Source organism: Pseudoliparis swirei, chromosome 14 (genome assembly GCF_029220125.1).
Source record: "Pseudoliparis swirei isolate HS2019 ecotype Mariana Trench chromosome 14, NWPU_hadal_v1, whole genome shotgun sequence".
NCBI classification, from domain to species: Eukaryota; Metazoa; Chordata; class Actinopteri; order Perciformes; family Liparidae; genus Pseudoliparis; species Pseudoliparis swirei.
In genome coordinates, this window is record NC_079401.1 from 1546652 (window position 1) to 1566057 (window position 19406).

General features: G+C 48.9%; 2 protein-coding genes across 4 annotated transcripts; one reads left to right on the forward strand and one right to left on the reverse strand.

Moving 5' to 3' along the window:
- Positions 1-4: 4 nt before the first annotated feature.
- Positions 5-4725, reverse strand: kynu (kynureninase). Of its 3 annotated transcripts, none has more exons than XM_056430808.1 (15): positions 4510-4725; positions 4370-4386; positions 3749-4084; positions 3534-3654; positions 3371-3453; positions 3107-3168; positions 2954-3025; positions 2780-2854; positions 2543-2689; positions 2355-2453; positions 2202-2275; positions 1642-1694; positions 1471-1556; positions 739-969; positions 5-494 (listed from the first exon to the last, which is right to left on the reverse strand). In XM_056430808.1, the coding sequence occupies exons 3-15, from the start codon at positions 3915-3917 to the stop codon at positions 327-329; spliced, it is 1440 nt and encodes a 479-aa protein (XP_056286783.1). In that variant the 5' UTR covers positions 3918-4084; positions 4370-4386; positions 4510-4725; the 3' UTR covers positions 5-326. The 3 variants fall into 3 exon arrangements, with proteins under 3 accessions (XP_056286783.1, XP_056286782.1, XP_056286781.1); XM_056430807.1 differs by having other exon boundaries at positions 4210-4386; positions 4467-4725; XM_056430806.1 differs by having other exon boundaries at positions 3749-4386; positions 4467-4725.
- A 1870-nt stretch (positions 4726-6595) lies between these two features.
- Positions 6596-18946, forward strand: LOC130204694 (aldehyde oxidase 1-like). Its single transcript, XM_056431607.1, is given in 36 exon segments — positions 6596-6905; positions 7481-7538; positions 7641-7731; positions 8995-9103; positions 9186-9312; positions 9419-9480; positions 9573-9650; positions 10780-10860; positions 10943-11087; positions 11213-11305; positions 11376-11527; positions 11605-11698; positions 11779-11888; positions 11969-12153; positions 12366-12421; positions 12424-12453; positions 12456-12522; positions 12576-12684; positions 12785-12954; positions 13024-13150; positions 13243-13365; positions 13507-13603; positions 13712-13836; positions 13919-14052; positions 14144-14231; positions 15950-16036; positions 16104-16523; positions 16940-17035; positions 17104-17232; positions 17317-17391; positions 17472-17524; positions 17586-17700; positions 17778-17843; positions 18082-18270; positions 18373-18540; positions 18623-18946. Coding segments are annotated over 36 exon segments (4014 nt in total). The 5' UTR covers positions 6596-6851; the 3' UTR covers positions 18674-18946.
- The last annotated feature ends 460 nt before the right edge of the window (positions 18947-19406 follow it).

Consider the following 19406-nt stretch of genomic DNA (forward strand, 5'->3'; position numbering starts at 1 on the left):
TGGATTATTGTTGTCATGAATATTTCATATACCACTTTTATTTTGTTCTCCAGATGAAGTTAGAAGGACGGAGCTGATGGAGGTCACACCTTCTGACCTGCACCTGGGTCAGCTGATGGAGGTTATCATTTACATCATAGAAATTCTCTAATAACAAGTGTGACATATAGTAAATTATTAAATTCTACAAGGACAAAGACAGAATATGGAGAAGATAACGAGGCTGATTCAATTAAGTGAAATAGCAGATGTTTTTCAAAATAAGAGCGTCCTTAGTCTGCAGCAGTCGGTGGGTTCACTGTGTTGAGTTCAGAGGCCTCTCCCAGTTATGGGGCCTCTCCCAGTCCAGGGGCCTCTCCCAGTCCAGAGGTCTCTCCCAGTCCATTGGCTTTGAGGGCTTCTCCCAGTGTTTCTATGAAGCGGTGGACGTCACTGAAGCTGTTGTAGAGCGGCACCGGAGCGACTCTCAGCACGCTGGGCTCCCTCATGTCACACTGAAGACACAACACACACATCGGGGTGTTAAATGTATGATGCGCTTCAAATAACTAGTTTCATTGGATTTGAAGCTATATTTCGTGTATTTTTTTCTGTTTTCTATCCACATTTTTCTCACCGGGTCTCTTTGTGACAGGAAACTGAACTTTTTGAAGGCGCATGCCATCCTGTTAAATGTTTATTTTATTTTTCTCTCACTACGTTTCAGACTTCCGTCTCTACGCCACGCTCGGTACTCACGGCGACGCCCCTCCTCTCCAGCTCCTGGAAGATGTCGGCGACGGGCACGGAGAAGCAGAGCGACAGCTGGCAGCCCCTCTGCTGCGGGTCGGAGGGCGTAATGATGCGGATGTGGGGCCCGTGGGGCCGAGCCGGGTCCCGGCCGTAGAGCCGCTGCAGCAGGTGCTCCAGGTATCCCGTCAGCAGGACGGACTTCCTGCGCAGCGACTGCATGCTGGTCATCTGAAACACCTGGGAACCGTCGTGAGGCACGGCCCAAGAAGAGTTATTGATATCTGATCGTCATGACAGCGGGGAAGAATGTGAGGATGTTTACACAAACTAAATTCCTATAATTATATTCTTATTTGAATTAAATGAATAAGAATATTCATGTGGGAACATATAGAGAAATAAATAAGCAAAAAATTATAAGCATTTTAAATAATTCAACAACATATATATTTGGTTATTTTTTTGCATTTAAACTCCTCATTTATATCTTTAGATTTTTTGTATGTATTACATTTGTCTAATTTTGTGTGTGTATATATATATATATATATGTATGTATATATATATATATATATTTCAATTCATACTATTTGTTATGTATCTTTATATTCCTATATTTATCCTTGAGGGTTATAGGCATACATTTTTTTATAAACCATAAAAAACAACTATTTAATTCATCTGAAAGAACTGCATTGTTAGAAATAAGTAATACGTTGTGAATTCCGCCTGCAGTACCTCCAGACTGGCCTGCAGGGGGCAGACCAGCAGCACGGGCTGGTTGGACAGCCGGAAACCCTTAACTCCGGGCTGCAGCTCCATCCCTGAGGTCAGAAAACACGTTGAGCAGCACACACGTGACTTTATCAAACATCAATAACAATAAAACATGACAACACTCGTGTTTACTGTTGTTCATTTGGAACCTGGTGTGAAGGTCGTGACCCCACCAGCCCAACAGCCTGCAGGAAACCGGAAGTTTAGAGACGTTAACGGCTTCTCAGTGATAAAATATAGATATACATAAAAATATCTTCATCAGGCCACAATGTCATCAAGAAGTTTTGGTGAAAATACTAATACTAAATTCTAATTTATCAGAAATGTTAAAAAAAAGAAAAAGATTTATCAAAAATAACTGTAATAGTAAACATACTAATTATACTTAATTATATACATTTATAAAAATTATATATATTTAAAACATATATTTATTTATACAAATATATATCTATAAATATATATATTTTTTCTTCTCTTTTTATATATATGTGTATATGAAATAAATAAATGTAAAAATAATAATAATAATAATATAATATACAAATATAATTTCCTTCCTCACCCACTTCAGGTAATTCTATTTTTTATTTATCTTTATTTTCCCACATTTATTTAATGGTTCTTTATATATTTAATGTCCCTTCTTTTCTGAACGTTATTAAACGTATTTAACGGTGAAGACTCACGCGGGTTCCGCGGAATGTCGGTTTTTCTCGTGGACGAAGGCCCCGGCGAGTCCTCCGGCGCCCGAGTTAACATACTGCGGGAAGACGGGGGTCATCACGTGCGCGTGCAGTGCACGTGTGTTGGCGCGCTCACGTTCACGCGGGGGTTCTGACCTTGTAGGAGCACCAGCAGGCGAAGTCGACCCCCCAGTCGTGCAGCCGCAGCTCCACGTTGCCCACGGCGTGGGCGCAGTCGAAGCCCACGGAGCAGCCCTGATGGGGTGGGGGGGGGGTCACTTTGGTCACGCCCACTCACACAAGTGTTTCTATTTCATACGTTTATTTCTGCTTTATGACGTCACCTTCCTCTGGCCGGCCTCGGTGATGGCCGCCATGTCGAACAGCTGGCCGGTGTAGTACTGCACGGCGCTGAGCATCACCACGGCGATGGAGTCGCCCTCCCGCTCGATGACCTCCAGGATGTCCTCTGTTCTCAGGGTCTCCTCCCCCTGGAGGGAAGGGGTCATTACACTCCTCAGGGGAAAGATTTAAGCAGGACGGGGGTCAGGACGGGGGTCAGGACGGGGGTCACACCGTACCGGTCTGGGGGTCAGCAGCAGCATGCTCTTCTCGGGGTCGAATCCTCGCAGCCGGATCTGAGACTCTACGGCGTACTGACAGGAAACGTCATCATTCAGGAACACACAGTGGATATCAACATATAACTAAATGTGCGTGACCTTGACCCCGTGCAGAAGGTCGTGTTCACTCACGTGGTCCGACGGGAAGGCCTTGTCCTCCAGGAGGACCCTGTGCCGCCCGGCCGAGGGCTTGTAGAAGGAGAGCTGCAGAGGGGGGGGGCAGTTATACATCATGTGACCTCCATCACGTGACCCGAGGCTCAGACGGGTTCTGGAGAACGTTACCAGCAGGAGGTGCAGGTTGACCGTCAGGCCGTTCATCAGCGCCACCTCCTCCGGTTTCGCTCCTGAGGAACACGCCACGCTTTAAACTCCATCCCGTCTCGTGAACCGCCAGATATACAGGAAGAAATGTGTCATCTTTATGCATAAAATGAGTAAATATCTGCAGAAATAACTGAAAATAAATACTTAAAATAGTAGAAAGCAAGTTTCCTCACTACAGCTCAGTTTAAAGAGCTCCCCGTGACCTTTGAACTAAAGCCTCACCAACAACTCCCGCCATGGCGCCCTCTAGGTTGTCCTCCGCCCAGGCCCAGGGCCGGGAGCCTCTGGTGTGCCCGTGGACGCCCCTGTGGAGAGACTCCATCACTCAACGCTCGTCTTCACGTCTTCATCGCAGTGCTTCATGGTGAGCAGCCCCGGCGGTTACATTGTGGCCCACTTGTCCAGCTCCTCCTCCAGGTACTGCCGGGCCCTCCTGGGCTGCAGCCCCAAGGAGTTCCCCGCCAGGTAGATGCATTCCTCGGCGCCGTCGACCAGCGAGAGGTCGGCTGCAGACGCAGCAGACGAAGATGTCTCCAGACCGATCTCGGATATTAAACTTTGACATCTTATAATGCGTTGTTGTTGTTGTTGTTTACTCACAATGAGGTAGCTGCTGCATCGTGGGCACCAGGAACTCCTCCCTGAGGTGCCTCAGGCTGTCGCGCTCGTCCAGGTACGCGGCCACCTGAGCCGAGGTGGTGCTGCAGCCCAGGACGGCCGACACGCGCTCCACCGTCCGCCCGGCAGAGGAGTCGAGGAGCTGGTCCATGGCTGGGAGGCTGCAGGAGGGACACCTTTAACCCCGGTACTGAGGCTCGCAGGCCTTAAACAACTCGACCAGATGAATCATGCATCTCTTCTGTTTCCCTCTCCTCAGGTCTCATCCGTTGTGACGCTGGTTTTAGGTTTCAACCTCTGTCGACCTCGTCTGCTTATCTACGGTTGGAGTGCACACACAGCGCAGGCAGCAGGGTCAAAGTTCCAGGAGACATTTCACTCATCTGGGCATTTGGAGAAGAGCTCACGAAGCATGTTGCACATCACGGGTCTCAAACACTCACTTATTTCACTTTAAAACATTAGTTTGTGCTGTTATTGCCTCCCAGAAGTCTCTCATTCAGACTAATCACAGTTTTCTAAAGCCCTGCGTTCAGTAGTTCACTTTCAAAGGTCTGTGCACGACACACAGTTCACCTGGAGGAATGAAGCCGCTGCATTTACCTGTAAACTGGCTTCACCTGCAAATATAACACACAGCGACACGTTCAGCTGTAGCTATATGGAATATTTAGTTTTACTTCAACATACCAACACTTACAATGCGGTCAGTCAGCTGCACGAGTCATAAAACATGTACTCACTTGGTCCCGACCGCGCGGAGTGAATCCTCGGCTCTGAAACGACCTTTGACCTTTCGGCTTTTAGCCTTAAGTTAATTATTGTTCTAATGAGCCGACCTTGAGAGACAACAGTGACATTCTAAACCAGCAACACGTGTCGATCAACCCTCACCTCAGATCCCTGTAGAATGAACTGCAGACCACAGGGACTTCCTCATTTTCAGGATTTCCCTTTTGTGCAAACCTCCGAGAGCTTTAACTTTCAGACAGACACAACAAGCTGCTGGCCACACGAGGAAGACTTCACCGTCCCGTCTCCAGCTGGACAGAATCAGATCATAATAATAATAACCGTATTTACAGAGCAACTTTAAAAGTGCTTTGACAGACAAAGCAACAAAAGTGAGGCAAACAGAAACAAAATAAACTGAGACAGAAACAAAAATAATTTGAAAAAAAATCTACCAAAATAATTTTGCAAACCAAACATATTTCGTAAAACTCGCGTCCTCGGGGCGTTCCGGAAGGCAGAGTCATCGCTCATTGTTTTCGCAGCATCAGATTGATATTGATTGGCTCTGACAGCTTATCACGACATTTTAATTTCCTTTCTTAAATGTAATATCTATTTATCTACCTATCTGTCTATCTGTCTATCTATCTATCTATCTATCTGTCTATCTATCTATCTGTCTATCTATTTATCTACCTATCTATCTGTCTATCTATCTATCTGTCTATCTATCTGTCTATCTATCTATCTATCTGTCTATCTATTTATCTACCTATCTATCTATCTGTCTGTCTATCTATCTATCTGTATATCTATCTATCTGTCTGTCTATCTGTCTATCTATCTGTCTATCTATCTGTCTATCTATCTATCTGTCTATCTATCTGTCTATCTGTCTGTCTATCTATCTATCTGTCTGTCTATCTATCTGTCTATCTATCTATCTGTATATCTATATCTGTCTATCTATCTATCTATCTGTATATCTCTATCTCTCTATCTGTCTATCTATCTATCTATCTATCTGTATATCTATATCTGTCTATCTATCTATATCTATCTATCTATCTGTATATCTATATCTGTCTATCTATCTATCTATCTATCTGTATATCTCTATCTGTCTATCTATCTATCTATCTATCTGTCTATCTGTATATCTCTATCTGTCTATCTATCTGTCTATCTGTCTATCTATCTGTCTCTATCTATCTGTCTATCTATCTATCTATCTGTATATCTATATCTGTCTATCTATCTATCTATCTATCTATCTGTCTATCTGTATATCTCTATCTGTCTATCTGTATATCTATATCTGTCTATCTATCTATCTATCTGTCTATCTGTATATCTCTATCTGTCTATCTATCTATCTGTCTATCTGTATATCTCTATCTCTCTATCTGTCTATCTATCTATCTATCTATCTGTCTATCTGTATATCTCTATCTGTCTATCTATCTATCTATCTATCTATCTATCTGTCTATCTCTATCTATCTATCTATCTATCTGTCTATCTGTATATCTCTATCTGTCTATCTGTCTATCTATCTATCTATCTATCTGTATATCTATCTGTATATCTCTATCTCTCTATCTATCTATCTATCTATCTGTCTATCTGTATATCTCTATCTGTCTATCTATCTATCTATCTGTCTATCTGTATATCTCTATCTGTCTATCTGTCTATCTATCTGTCTATCTATCTATCTGTCTATCTATCTATCTATCTATCTGTATATCTATCTATCTATCTATCTGTCTATCTGTATATCTCTATCTGTCTATCTGTCTATCTATCTATCTGTCTATCTGTCTATCTGTATATCTCTATCTCTCTATCTGTCTATCTATCTATATGTCTATCTGTATATCTCTATCTCTCTATCTGTCTATCTATCTATCTATCTATCTGTCTATCTGTATATCTCTATCTCTCTATCTGTCTATCTATCTATCTATCTATCTGTCTATCTGTCTATCTATCTATCTATCTATCTGTCTATCTGTATATCTCTATCTCTCTATCTGTCTATCTATCTATCTATCTGTCTATCTGTATATCTATATCTGTCTATCTGTCTATCTGTCTGTACCCGATGGATGGTGTAATTACAGAATGTACCGCTAGACGGCAGCAAATGCAACATGGCGGCGGAGTCGAGGGGGCGGCACTTAACGGAATACACGCATGTGATTGGCTGAGTAGAGAGGATTTTCAACGCGTGTAATTGGTCGGTGTGTTTCCCGAACAGCTGTAAGGCAGCCGTGAAGGATCAAAAAGCTCCGAATCATGTAAATTCAAACTGACTTCATCCCAAAGGAGGTGCTGCTTGTCAGAGATGGCTTCTGAGAAACAAGGAGATACTTTGTGCTTCTTCATCAACGGGAGAAAGGTACGTTACACCTGTAAAGAGTCATTTATAACAGGTAGTTTCACTTCGAGGCAATCTGCTGATTTAAGGAATAATAGCTCTGTTTTAGTGTCGCTCATCCAGCCTAAACATTACATGACAATAAATACATTAAAAAGTCTGATGTTATTAAAACCTTGCACACGCAACAGGTGTGTTGATATGTTACTGTATTGGTCTATAAAGGCTGGTGGACTACCTGCTGCTTTGCAGGAAGTCAGATAATCAATTATGTAATGTAATGTAATCAATAATGGCTGTTTATTAAGTACGATGATAAGCAAAGAACAGCAGTGAAGCAAGTGGGTTAATTATACTTTAAACATGCAGACAGATTACAATGATTTAATTAAAACACTTTCAGAGAATTACATGAAATATAACTCTTCCTCTTCCACTTGTTTGTTCACTTGTTATTTTTCATTTTCTTCCACTTGTTTTTTTCTTCTTCCACTTGTTCTCCTATTCATCTTCGTCTTCTTCCACTTCATATTCTCCCACTTTTTCTTCTTCCACTCATTGTTCTTGTTCTTCTTCTTCTTCTTCTTCTTCTACAGGTCACGGAGACCCATGCGGACCCTGAGACCACGCTGTTGTCCTTCCTCAGAGAGAAGCGTATCCTTCTCAGTGTTTCTTGACGACTGCATGTCTCGTTGCTGTGAGAGCGCCCCCTACAGGCCTCAACCCCTCTGGTGGCTTCCTTGACTGCGGCCTCAGTGAGGCTGACTGGAACCAAGTACGGCTGCGGCGGCGGCGGGGCGTGCACCGTCATGGTGCCACGCCACCAGCCGGCCACCAGGACCATCACGTATCCTTTAGGATGAACACGCGCCTCCTCCCAGTCCCAGTTGTAGTTCTTTTAGACCTTAGTGCAGCTTTCCATACTGTTGATCACGACATTTTAACCCATCGCCTCAAAGCCCGGGCCGGCATCAAGGACACGGCACCTGGCTGGTTTTCCTCGTACCTTTTAAAATGATCTTACTCGGTCCCCAGAGGTAATCACTCGTCTTCCACTGCTCATATTACCTGTGGTGTACCACAAGGTTCAACTGTAGGTCCGCTTTTATTCTCCATCTAAATTTATCCAAATTCAACACAAAATGCTACTTTTAATGACTTTACTGACTTTACTGCAGTCTCAAAATGATTCAACCCCTTCATGACATCATCTTCAGGCCTTCAGAGAAGAGATCATTGCCTTGCAAAGGATACAAAAAGATAGTTCACAGGGTCAAAGTTGAAGGAGCAGTGGCTCCACTACCTGGACGTGGCAGGAAGAGGAAGCTGTATGAGCTATATCAGCTGAGAAATTGTATATTTTGCAAATAAATCTAATGTGCAATGGGGGTTGAATAATTTGGATTGCAACTGTAAATCAGAAGTCCTATTCTTCAGTCTTGCTGCAGGTGTTTTGAGTCACTCGAGGGTTTTGGACCACTTGCCTCCTCAGGAATCTGGAGGCAGCCGCTGATGTTCCTCTTCCTGCCACGTCCAGGTAGTGGAGCCACTGCTCCTTCAACTTTGACCTTGTGAACTCTGCTTCCAACTGCATCTCTAGGACATTCTGTGCTTTTGCGATCTTTTTGTATCCTTTTAATCGTTTGTGCGAGGCAATGATCAGAAATCTGTGTGTAATGTTTGACCCGCAGTTGAACTTTGAATCGCAGATTTTTTTTAAATGGTCGACTTCTGTTTCTTTTAAATGTGAATCATTTCATAAATTAAACCCATACTGTCACGTTCAGACCTGGAACAAGTCATTCATGCACTCATTTTCTCCAGACTGGACTAATGCCACTCCCTCCTCCGGCATTAATCAAAAATCCATCTCCCGCCTCCAACTAGTCCAGAATGCAGCAGCTCGGCTTCTGATTGGTTCTAACAGACGGCATCACGTGACCCCCGTCCTGACCTCTCCGCTGGCTGCCTGTTCGTTTTAGAATTGATTTTAAGATTTTACAGATCACTTTTAACTAGTTTTAAGTACTAGTAGTAGTACTAGTTCTAGTTCTAGGACTAGTAGTACTAGGAGTAGCAGCAGCTCGGTTGAACTTCACCGTTCCGTCAGACATTACTCCGTCAACGCCTGCCTGCTGCCGCTGTGCCAGCTGCACGGAGCCTCCGTCACCACGGTGGAGGGCATCGGCAGCACCAGGACCCGGATCCACCCGGTGCAGGTCTGGGTCTCGACTCAGAAACACAGAAGAAGAAGAATGCATGTGGTGTCTGGGCCCTGAACTGTGGCCGCTGTGTCGGTAGGAGCGGATCGCCAAAGCTCACGGCTCCCAGTGCGGCTTCTGCACTCCAGGAATGGTGATGTCCATGTACGCCCTGCTGAGGAGCACGCCGCGGCCCACCATGGAGGACGTCACGCAGGCGCTGGCTGGTGGGTTTCCTCTTGTGTCCGAGTCACAGGCGACAGCCAGGAGGAAGGGGCACGGGGTCCAGTTCTCATTCACATGTGAACACCTCCTCTCCTCGCTGTGGTCCAGGTAACCTGTGCAGGTGCACCGGGTACCGACCCATCGTGGACGGCTGCAGGACCTTCTGTCGGGTACGAAGCTCCGGCCAGAACACGGAGGAGCACGGGGACACGGGAACAACCACGGGGGATTCAAAGGATGATGTCATGATTGATCCCAACAGGAAGCCGAGTGCTGCCAGCTCCAAGGAGGCGGAGCCTGTTGCCTCAATGGAGAGCAGGACGCTGGAGACCCGGAGCCTGTGAGTGGTTGGTTCTCCTCTCTCTCCTCCTCTGATGTCTCTCTGTGGTCGTCTCTCGTTCCTCCAGCTGTCGCTCCTCCTCCATGTTCTCCTCCTCTGACATGTTCTCTCCTCCTCCTCCATGTTCTCCTCCTCTGGCATGTTCTCCTCCTCCTCCATGTTCTCCTCCTCCTCCATGTTCTCCTCTGGCATGTCTCCTCCTCTGGCATGTTCTCGTCCTCCTCCATGTTCTCCTCCTCCATGTTCTCGTCCTCCTCTGGCATGTTCTCCTCCTCCTCCATGTTCTCCTCCTCCATGTTCTCCTCCTCCTCCATGTTCTCCTCTGGCATGTTCTCCTCCTCCATGTTCTCCTCCTCCTCCATGTTCTCCTCCTCTGGCATGTTCTCCTCCTCCTCCATGTTCTCCTCCTCCTCCATGTTCTCCTCTGGCATGTCTCCTCCTCTGACATGTTCTCCTCCATGTTCTCCTCCTCCATGTTCTCCTCCTCCATGTTCTCCTCTGGCATGTTCTCGTCCTCCTCCATGGTCTCCTCCTCCATGTTCTCGTCCTCCTCCTCCATGTTCTCCTCCTCCATGTTCTCGTCCTCCTCCGGCATGTTCTCCTCCTCCATGTTCTCCTCCTCCATGTTCTCCTCCTCCTCCATGTTCTCCTCCTCCATGATGTTCTCCTCCTACTCCATGTTCTCCTCCTCCATGTTCTCGTCCTCCATGTTCTCCTCCTCCATGATGTTCTCCTCCTCCATGTTCTCGTCCTCCATGTTCTCCTCCTCCATGTTCTCCTCCTCCATGTTCTCCTCCTCCATGTTCTCGTCCTCCATGTTCTCCTCCTCCATGTTCTCGTCCTCCATGATGTTCTCCTCCTCTGACATGTTCTCCTCCTCCATGTTCTCCTCCTCCATGTTCTCGTCCTCCTCCATGTTCTCGTCCTCCTCCATGTTCTCCTCCTCCATGTTCTCGTCCTCCTCCGGCATGTTCTCCTCCTCCATGTTCTCCTCCTCCTCCATGTTCTCCTCCTCTGACATGTTCTCCTCCTCTGGCATGTTCTCCTCCTCCTCCATGTTCTCCTCCTCCTCCATGTTCTCCTCTGACATGTTCTCCTCCATGTTCTCCTCCTCCTCCATGTTCTCCAGGAGAAGCCCCAGCTGTTTGACCGAGAGGAGTTCCTCCCACTGGACCCGACCCAGGAGCTCATCTTCCCCCCCGAGCTGCTGGTGAGTCCTCTCGCACGCCGAGTCCCTCCAGCTCTGGGGCCCCCGGCCGGCTCCCCATCAGCGCCGCTCTGTCTCTCCACAGCTGATGGCGGAGGCGGCCGACCCGAAGACGCTCACCTTCCACGGGGAGAGGGTGAGCTGGGTGTCCCCCGCCTCCCTGGAGGAGCTGATCCAGCTCAAGACCAGCAACCCCGGAGCTCCGCTGGTCGTGGGAAACACCAACATCGGTCAGTTCATGAGAGGAGAGGAGGCATTGGGGCTCGGTGGACAAAGGGCCTTTCTCTGCGTGGTAACAGAACGTGTTCTGAGGATAAAGTTCTGCTCCATTCTGATGGTCTGCATTGTGTTCAAGGTCCAAACATGAAGTTCAGGGGCGTCCTGCATCCGCTGATCATCTCTCCAACCAGAGTGCAGGAGCTGTTCGAGGTCACCCAGACCCCCCAGGGTGAGTGGGCCCTCTCCTCCTGCCTCCAACGCTGCGGCTCTGGTCGGTTGACCTCCTCGCTGCTCTGCAGGTGTTTGGGTCGGAGCGGGCTGCAGCCTCACGGAGGTCCGGGCCCTTCTGGAGAAGCTGGTTCCCCAGTTCCCGGAGGAGGAGACCGAACTGTTCCGAGCCCTGAGCCGACAGCTGGGGCACCTGGGAAGCCGGCAGATCCGTAACGTCGCCGTGAGTCGACTTCACGACTCGCCGAATGAATGAGGATCGTTTAACGGACGCGTCGGTTCTGTCTGTTGGGTTCTCAGTCTCTCGGGGGCAACATCATGAGCGCAAACCCAAACTCAGACCTGAACCCGGTCCTGGCTGCAGGGAACTGCAAAGTGAGCGTCGTCTCTGGCGGTAAGCGGCCGGTTCTGGTGGTCGTGAATGTGGACTCGGGGCCCGCCGTGTTGACTCTGACGAGGTTCTGAATCCAGCAGGAGGACCACGACAGCTTCCTCTGGATCAGGACTTCTTTGTGAGCCTCGGGAAAACCCTGGTGAAGCCAGAGGAGATCGTTATCTCTGTCTTCATTCCCTTCTCCAGAAAGGTACGCGCCTCCTCCTGAGCCTCCTCCCAGCTCCGCGTTATGAAAGGATTGATGACGGCAGTACGCCGTCTGTCCTGCAGGGGGAGTTTGTCGCAGCTTTCCGCCAGGCTCCGAGGAAGGAGAGCTCCTTCCCCACCGTGACCACCGGGATGAGAGTGTTGTTCTCAGAGGGGTCCCGGCTGGTTCAGGACGTCAGCATTTACTTTGGAGGAATGGGGCCGACCACCGTCAGCGCCAGCAGGACCTGCGCCGCCATCGCCCTGAGGTCAGAGGTCACCACGCTTCAGGAACATTTAGCCTCGTCAGGGTTGTGCAGCCTTCTTGCTTTCGTCCTTCATGTCTCGCCGATTGTTTCCGTTCTTCCTCCCGGTGGCTCTTGTCCGGCGTTCTTTCCCTCCACTTGTCCTCCAGCCTCTCGCTGTTCAGTGTAGGCCACAATAACAAACCAAAAGCCAACCCGCAGAGTGTTTCCTTCAGGCCTTGGGATGAGGAGACCCTCAGCCGGGCCTACGACGTCCTCCTGGACGAGCTGGTCCTCCTCCGTCGGCTCCGGGGAAAGTGGAGTTCCACGCTCTCTGACTCTCAGCTTCCTCTTCAAGTTCAACCTGGAGGTCCTGCAGAAACTCCGAGGACGGTAAGACATCGGCCTCCGATGTACCTGTTCCCCCGGCGTAAAGACGCTGCCAGACGTTTCCAGCGTGTTTGTGTGCAGACGGCGATGCCAGAGCAGCTTCCTGAGAGGAGGCCGGTCCAGCCGCTACCGCGACACATCCAACCCGGGCTGCAGGAGTTCCAGGTCGGAAAATATACGAGAAATTACAACAAGGTCCATCTTTATTTGACTTCTCGTCCCCCCTACTTAACAGTAAATGTTTCCTCTTCCTCCTCCTCTTCAGCATGTGTCCAAGGACCAGAGCGACCAGGACCCCGTGGGGCGTCCCATCATGCATCGCTCCGCCCTCAGCCAGGCCACAGGCGAGGCCGTGTACTGTGACGACATGCCGCCCACAGACGGCGAGCTCTTCCTGGCTCTGGTCACCAGCTCTCGAGCGCACGCTAAGATCACGTGAGGAGGCGTGACCTCTGACCTCTGGTTGGTTGACCTCTGGTTCTGAGGGTTCCTTTCCTCCCGCAGAGGGCTGGATGTGAGCGAGGCTCTGCGGCTTCCCGGCGTGGTGGACGTGGTCACGGCCGAAGACATCCCGGGCCAGAGAGTCCGTCAGATGTCTGGCTATGAAGAGGAGCTGCTGGCGGCCACCGAGGTGGAGCAGCGGCACCTTCTGCAGGACGCGGCTCCGCTCCGGAGAAGTCCTCCGGGGCTCATCCCGGTTCTGGTCTCGTGGTTTCTCTGCAGGTGTCCTGCGTCGGTCAGATGATATGCGCCGTGCTCGCCGACACGAGGGCGCACGCCAGGCGAGGAGCAGCAGCTGTGAAGGTCGGCTACGAGGACCTGCCCGACCCGGTCTTCACCGTGGAGGTCTGTGGACTCCGGCTAACAAGGGGCCCTTTCCTGTTGTGGAGATCTGGTTCTGTGCTTCATGTCGTCCACGTTACCTTGTGAATACTTCCAGAAGCTTCTTCCGGCTTCTCACTGGTCCGCTGTGTCCCTCTGTGACAGGACGCCATCGAGAAGTCGTCTTTCTTTGAGCCTCGGAGGACGATCGAGAGAGGGAACGTGACGGAGGCCTTTGAGACTGTGGACCGGGTTCATGAAGGTGAGAGTCTCGTGTTTATTGTCCTGTAGCTTTCCTCTTCCTGTCCTGTAACTCCTCCCACTCAAAACACAAGCCGGTTTGCCACTTCTTGCCTCCATGTGTCTGCAGGAGAGTTTCGGATGGGAGGCCAGGAGCACTTCTACATGGAGACCCAGAGCATGCTGGTGGTTCCCGTTGGCGAGGAGGCGGAGTTCAACGCGTACGTCTCCACCCAGTGGCCGACACTCACTCAGGTACACTCGGCTTTCTATCCGCTCTCTGAGGGCGTTCTCCTTTCAGAGAGGTAGACGCAGTTTGCTTCGTCTCGTTTCCCAGCATGCAATAGCGGAGACGCTGGGCATCCCGTCCAACCGAGTCACCTGTCACGTCAAGAGGGTGGGCGGAGCCTTCGGCGGGAAGGTCATTAAGACCTCGATACTGGCTTGTATCACCTCTGTGGCTGCGTGGAAGTGAGGCCCCGTTCACACCTGCTTCAAACTGGAGTGAACCGGTTCTGAAGATAGATCAAAGTGTATTTGAGTTGTTTCTACATCTGTTCAGGACCCACCGGGCAGTGCGCTGCGTCCTGGAGCGAGGAGAGGACATGCTGATCACCGGAGGCCGTCACCCGGTCCTGGGAATATACAAAGTACACGACGCTTTCCTCACTCCTTCCTCTATCTCTAAGGCTCCTAGAGGAACCTCATCTCCTTACTCTATCTCTAAGGCTCCTAGAGGAACCTCATCTCCTTACTCTATCTCTAAGGCTCCTAGAGGAACCTCATCTCCTTCCTCTATCTCTAAGGCTCCTAGAGGAACCTCGTCTCCTTACTCTATCTCTAAGGCTCCTACAGAGGAACCTCATCTCCTTACTCTATCTCTAAGGCTCCTACAGAGGAACCTCATCTCCTTCCTCTATCTCTAAGGCTCCTACAGAGGAAACTCATCTCCTTACTCTATCTCTAAGGCTCCTAGAGGAACCTCATCTCCTTACTCTATCTCTAAGGCTCCTAGAGGAACCTCATCTCCTTCCTCTATCTCTAAGGCTCCTAGAGGAACCTCGTCTCCTTACTCTATCTGTAAGGCTCCTAGAGGAACCTCATCTCCTTACTCTATCGCTAAGGCTCCTACAGAGGAACCTCACCTCCTTACTCTATCTCTAAGGCTCCTAGAGGAACCTCATCTCCTTACTCTATCTCTAAGGCTCCTACAGAGGAAACTCATCTCCTTACTCTATCTCTAAGGCTCCCAGAGGAACCTCATCTCCTTCCTCTATCTCTAAGGCTCCTACAGAGGAACCTCATCTCCTTCCTCTATCTCTAAGGCTCCTACAGAGGAACCTCATCTCCTTACTCTATCTCTAAGGCTCCTAGAGGAACCTCATCTCCTTACTCTATCTCTAAGGCTCCTAGAGGAACCTCATCTCCTTACTCTATCTCTAAGGCTCCTAGAGAGGAACCTCATCTCCTTAATCTATCTCTAAGGCTCCTAGAGGAACCTCATCTCCTTCCTCTATCTCTAAGGCTCCTACAGAGGAACCTCATCTCCTTAATCTATCTCTAAGACTCCTAGAGGAACCTCATCTCCTTAATCTATCTCTAAGGCTCCTAGAGGAACCTCATCTCCTTACTCTATCTCTAAGGCTCCCAGAGGAACCTCATCTCCTTAATCTATCTCTAAGGCTCCTACAGAGGAAACTCATCTCCTTACTCTATCTCTAAGGCTCCCAGAGGAACCTCATCTCCTTCCTCTATCTCTAAGGCTCCTACAGAGGAACCTCATCTCCTTCCTCTATCTCTAAGGCTCCTACAGAGGAACCTCATCTCCTTACTCTATCTCTAAGGCTCCTACAGAGGAACCTCATGTCCTTACTCTATCTCTAAGGCTCCTACAGAGGAAACTCATCTCCTTACTCTATCTCTAAGGCTCCTAGAGGAACCTCATCTCCTTACTCTATCTCTAAGGCCCCTACAGAGGAACCTCATCTCCTTACTCTATCTCTAAGGCCCCTACAGAGGAACCTCATCTCCTTACTCTATCTCTAAGGCTCCTACAGAGGAACCTAATCTCCTTACTCTATCTCTAAGGCTCCTACAGAGGAACCTCATGTCCTTACTCTATCTCTAAGGCTCCTACAGAGGAAACTCATCTCCTTACTCTATCTCTAAGGCTCCTAGAGGAACCTCATCTCCTTACTCTATCTCTAAGGCTCCTCCAGAGGAACCTCATCTCCTTCCTTTATCTCTAAGGCTGAGTCCTTAGCGAGGTCACACTCCTCGACCCTCGAGCTGTCTTGCTGCCAGTGACCGGCTCCCCGAGGCCTCCTGCTGTTTGTTGATCCAACGTGTTGCTTGTGGATTCTTTCAGGTGGGTTTCATGAACGACGGCCGGATCGTGGCTGCAGACATCCAGTACTACATCAACGGCGGCAACACGGTGGATGAGTCTCCTATAGTGGGTGAAAACGTTGATGATGACGTCATAAAGAGGAAGCGTGGTGTTGATCGTCTTCTTCTTCCAGATAGCGCAAAATATGCTCCTCCACTCTGACAGCGCCTACAACATCCCCAACCTGAGAGGCCGGGCCGCGGCCTGCAGGACCCACCTGCCCTCCAACACCGCCTTCAGGGGCTTCGGCGTGCCCCAGAGCGTGGTGGTGGTGGAGAACATGCTGGAGGACGTGGCGGCGCTGCTGCGGCGCCCCGCGGACCGGATCCGGGAGGTCAACATGTACACGGGCCCGTCGGTCACCCACTACAAGTTTGAGTTCAACGCGGAGGACCTGCTGCGCTGCTGGGAGGAGTGCAAGGCCAAGGCCGACTACGCCGCACGCCGCACGGCCGTGGACCGCTTCAACCAGCAGAACCGCTGGAGGAAGAGGGGGATGGCCATCATCCCCGTCAAACACGGGGTCGCTTTTTCAGAAGGCGTCATGAATCAGGTCCGTGGGTCGCTTAGGTCTAGACTAGTCCTGATTGTTGTGGTTCTTCCTGCTGGATCATATCAGTATCACTTCCTATAAACAAGCATTTAGTCCGATTTGTCATATGTTATTTGTTGTTTTTTACTTATTTAATATACGTCTACTGTGTGATTACTTCTGTATTATTTTATCGGATTATTTATAGGATAATTTTATAGGATTATTTTGAGGTTAATTTATAGGATTATTTTGAGGTTAATTTATAGGATTATTTTATAGGATTATATTATAGTATATTTTATAGGATTATTCATAGGATTATTTCATAAAATAATTTATAGGATTATTTTATAGGATTATTTATGAGATTTTTTTATGGCCATCAGACTCCATTGAGAAATTGATATTTAACTGTGTGTGTGTGTGTTTCACAGGCTGCAGCTCTGGTCCACATCTACAAAGACGGCTCAGTTCTGGTGGCTCACGGCGGGACCGAGATGGGTCAGGGACTCCACACCAAGATGCAGCAGGTACTGTGACAGAGCAGCCGGCCCTGGCTCGACTTTATCTGTGAATGACATCGTGTGCTTCCTGTCAGGTGGCGAGTCGGGAGCTTCACATCCCTCCCTCCAAGATCTACATCAGTGAAACCAGCACCAACACGGTTCCCAACACCTGGCCCACTGGCGCCTCCTTTGGTACCGACGCCAACGGCATGGCGGTCAAGGTGAAGTCCAGATCCTGTGTGTTCTGCTTCTTGTTCAGCTTTTATTCTGAAAAGCTGCTGCAGTGTAATCGTCCTCTCGTGCAGAACGCCTGTGAGACTCTGTACCGGCGTCTGGAGCCGATCAGGCAGAAGAACCCTGAAGGATCATGGGAGGACTGGGTACGATTTGATCAACCTCAGTGATCTGGGATTGTTTTGGAGGGAAAACGTGTGAACATGTTTCTATCATCTGCTCTCAGGTCCAGGACGCGATTATGGAGAAGATCAGTTTGTCAACCACTGGATTCTACAGGTGGGAGGAGCTTATTCAGAGGAAGTTCACCCAGAGACGTAACGGCTTCCTGTGTCCACAGAGGTCCAGATCTCTACATGGACTGGGACCGGATGGAGGGGCGGCCTTACGCTTACTTCACCTACGGAGTGTGTTGCAGCGAGGTGGAGCTGGACTGCCTCACGGGAGACTACCGGGTCAGAACCGAGCCGCGTCCTCCCTGGTCTCACAAGTGACATCAATACTAACCAGCTCCTACCTGTGTGTCTGGTAGACGGTGAGGACGGACCTCGTGGTGGACGTGGGCCAGAGTGTGAACCCCTCAGTGGACATCGGACAGGTGAGTCCCAGCTTTATGTTACTGAAGTCAGTTTGCAGCTCGCCAGCTGAGCCTTTTAAAAATGTCCTAAGAATAAATAATAATTACCAAGAATCCAAAAGGAATCTGACATGGAAAAGTTTTCTTTGCATCATTTTTCTTTTTGTCCAAAAAAATCAAGTTCACTCTTAAATTTACTGGCTAATCTTTCCTTCATCTCTCCTCCCTCCTTCCCTGTCTCCTCCCTCCTCGCCCTCAGATTGAAGGCTCCTTCATGCAGGGGTTGGGCCTCTACACTCTGGAGGAGTTGAAGTTCTCCCCCTCCGGGCTCCTGTACACTCGAGGCCCGTCTCAGTACAAGATCCCCGCGGTCTGCGACGTGCCGCTCAGCTTCAACGTCCATCTGCTGCCGGACTCCCACAACCAGCACGCCATCTACTCCTCCAAGGTCAGAGGTCACGCGCTGGTTTGATTCCTCCTCGTCTCCTCGGCCTCCGTATTCCCCCTTCCTGCCGCGCTGACTCTGGTTCTGACGCCGTGGCTCCTTCAGGGTGTCGGAGAACCGGTCCTCTTCCTCGGCAGCTCGGTGTTCTTCGCCATCAAAGACGCGGCGGCTGCAGCTCGCGCCGAGTCCGGCTTCGTCGGCCCGTTTCCCCTCGACAGCCCGGCGACGCCGGAGAGGGCCTGTCTGGCCTGTGCCTCCCCGCTCACTCGGAAGGTGGGTCGACCCGAGATTAGTTAGGCCAACGTAGAACAATACGTATAAACTACATCGCTCCTGTTGTTTTGCTTTGTTCCAGGTTCCATCCAGTCAGCCAGGGTCTTTCCAGCCGTGGGCCTTAAACATCTAGAACTGAGTCTGTTCATGTTCATCAGTCAGAAGCTGCACTGCAACTTCTACTGAGGCACGAAATCACATGATCTCTTCACCTTTTAAACAAACTGATTCTACTTTTTAATTCATGCTTATTGCACATTGCATTTGGGGTTAAGTGCCTTGCTCAAGGGCCGATCCCCTGATTGAAGGACGGACCTGCTGACCACTGACCCAATGCATTCTCATCACATCCTGCAGCATCAACATTTCACCAATCGACTAATAAACAGTAACTCTATTAAATAAAGCTGGTGTTGTGTCTTCATTGGGTATCACAAAGAACTGTTAGCGACCCCTGACGTCAGTCACTGAAATGGCAGCTCAGGTCCCTTTAATGTTTTTTTGTAGTTAAATATTTAACATTTTAGTAAGAGTATGAGGCAGTATTGTCAATAGATCACAACATGTGAGAGCAGAGTGCAGGTTAACTATTATACAGTCTTGTTGTATAACATTCTTCAGAGGAAAGTAGAATAACTAACATATGTAGGCCACATGTATTGTATATTATTGTACAAATGTAGTATGTATCATATATACAGTAAGAAAGAGAATTACACTGTTACTTTAATACAATGTAAACACGAGACTAAAACAAATAAACTGAACTAGAATTCCAGTTAATGTTATTTGTTTATGTTAATGGAGGTGAGTAATAATGAGATACTTCAGTTGTGTTTTTCCCACTTTGAAATGCAGGGGATGTT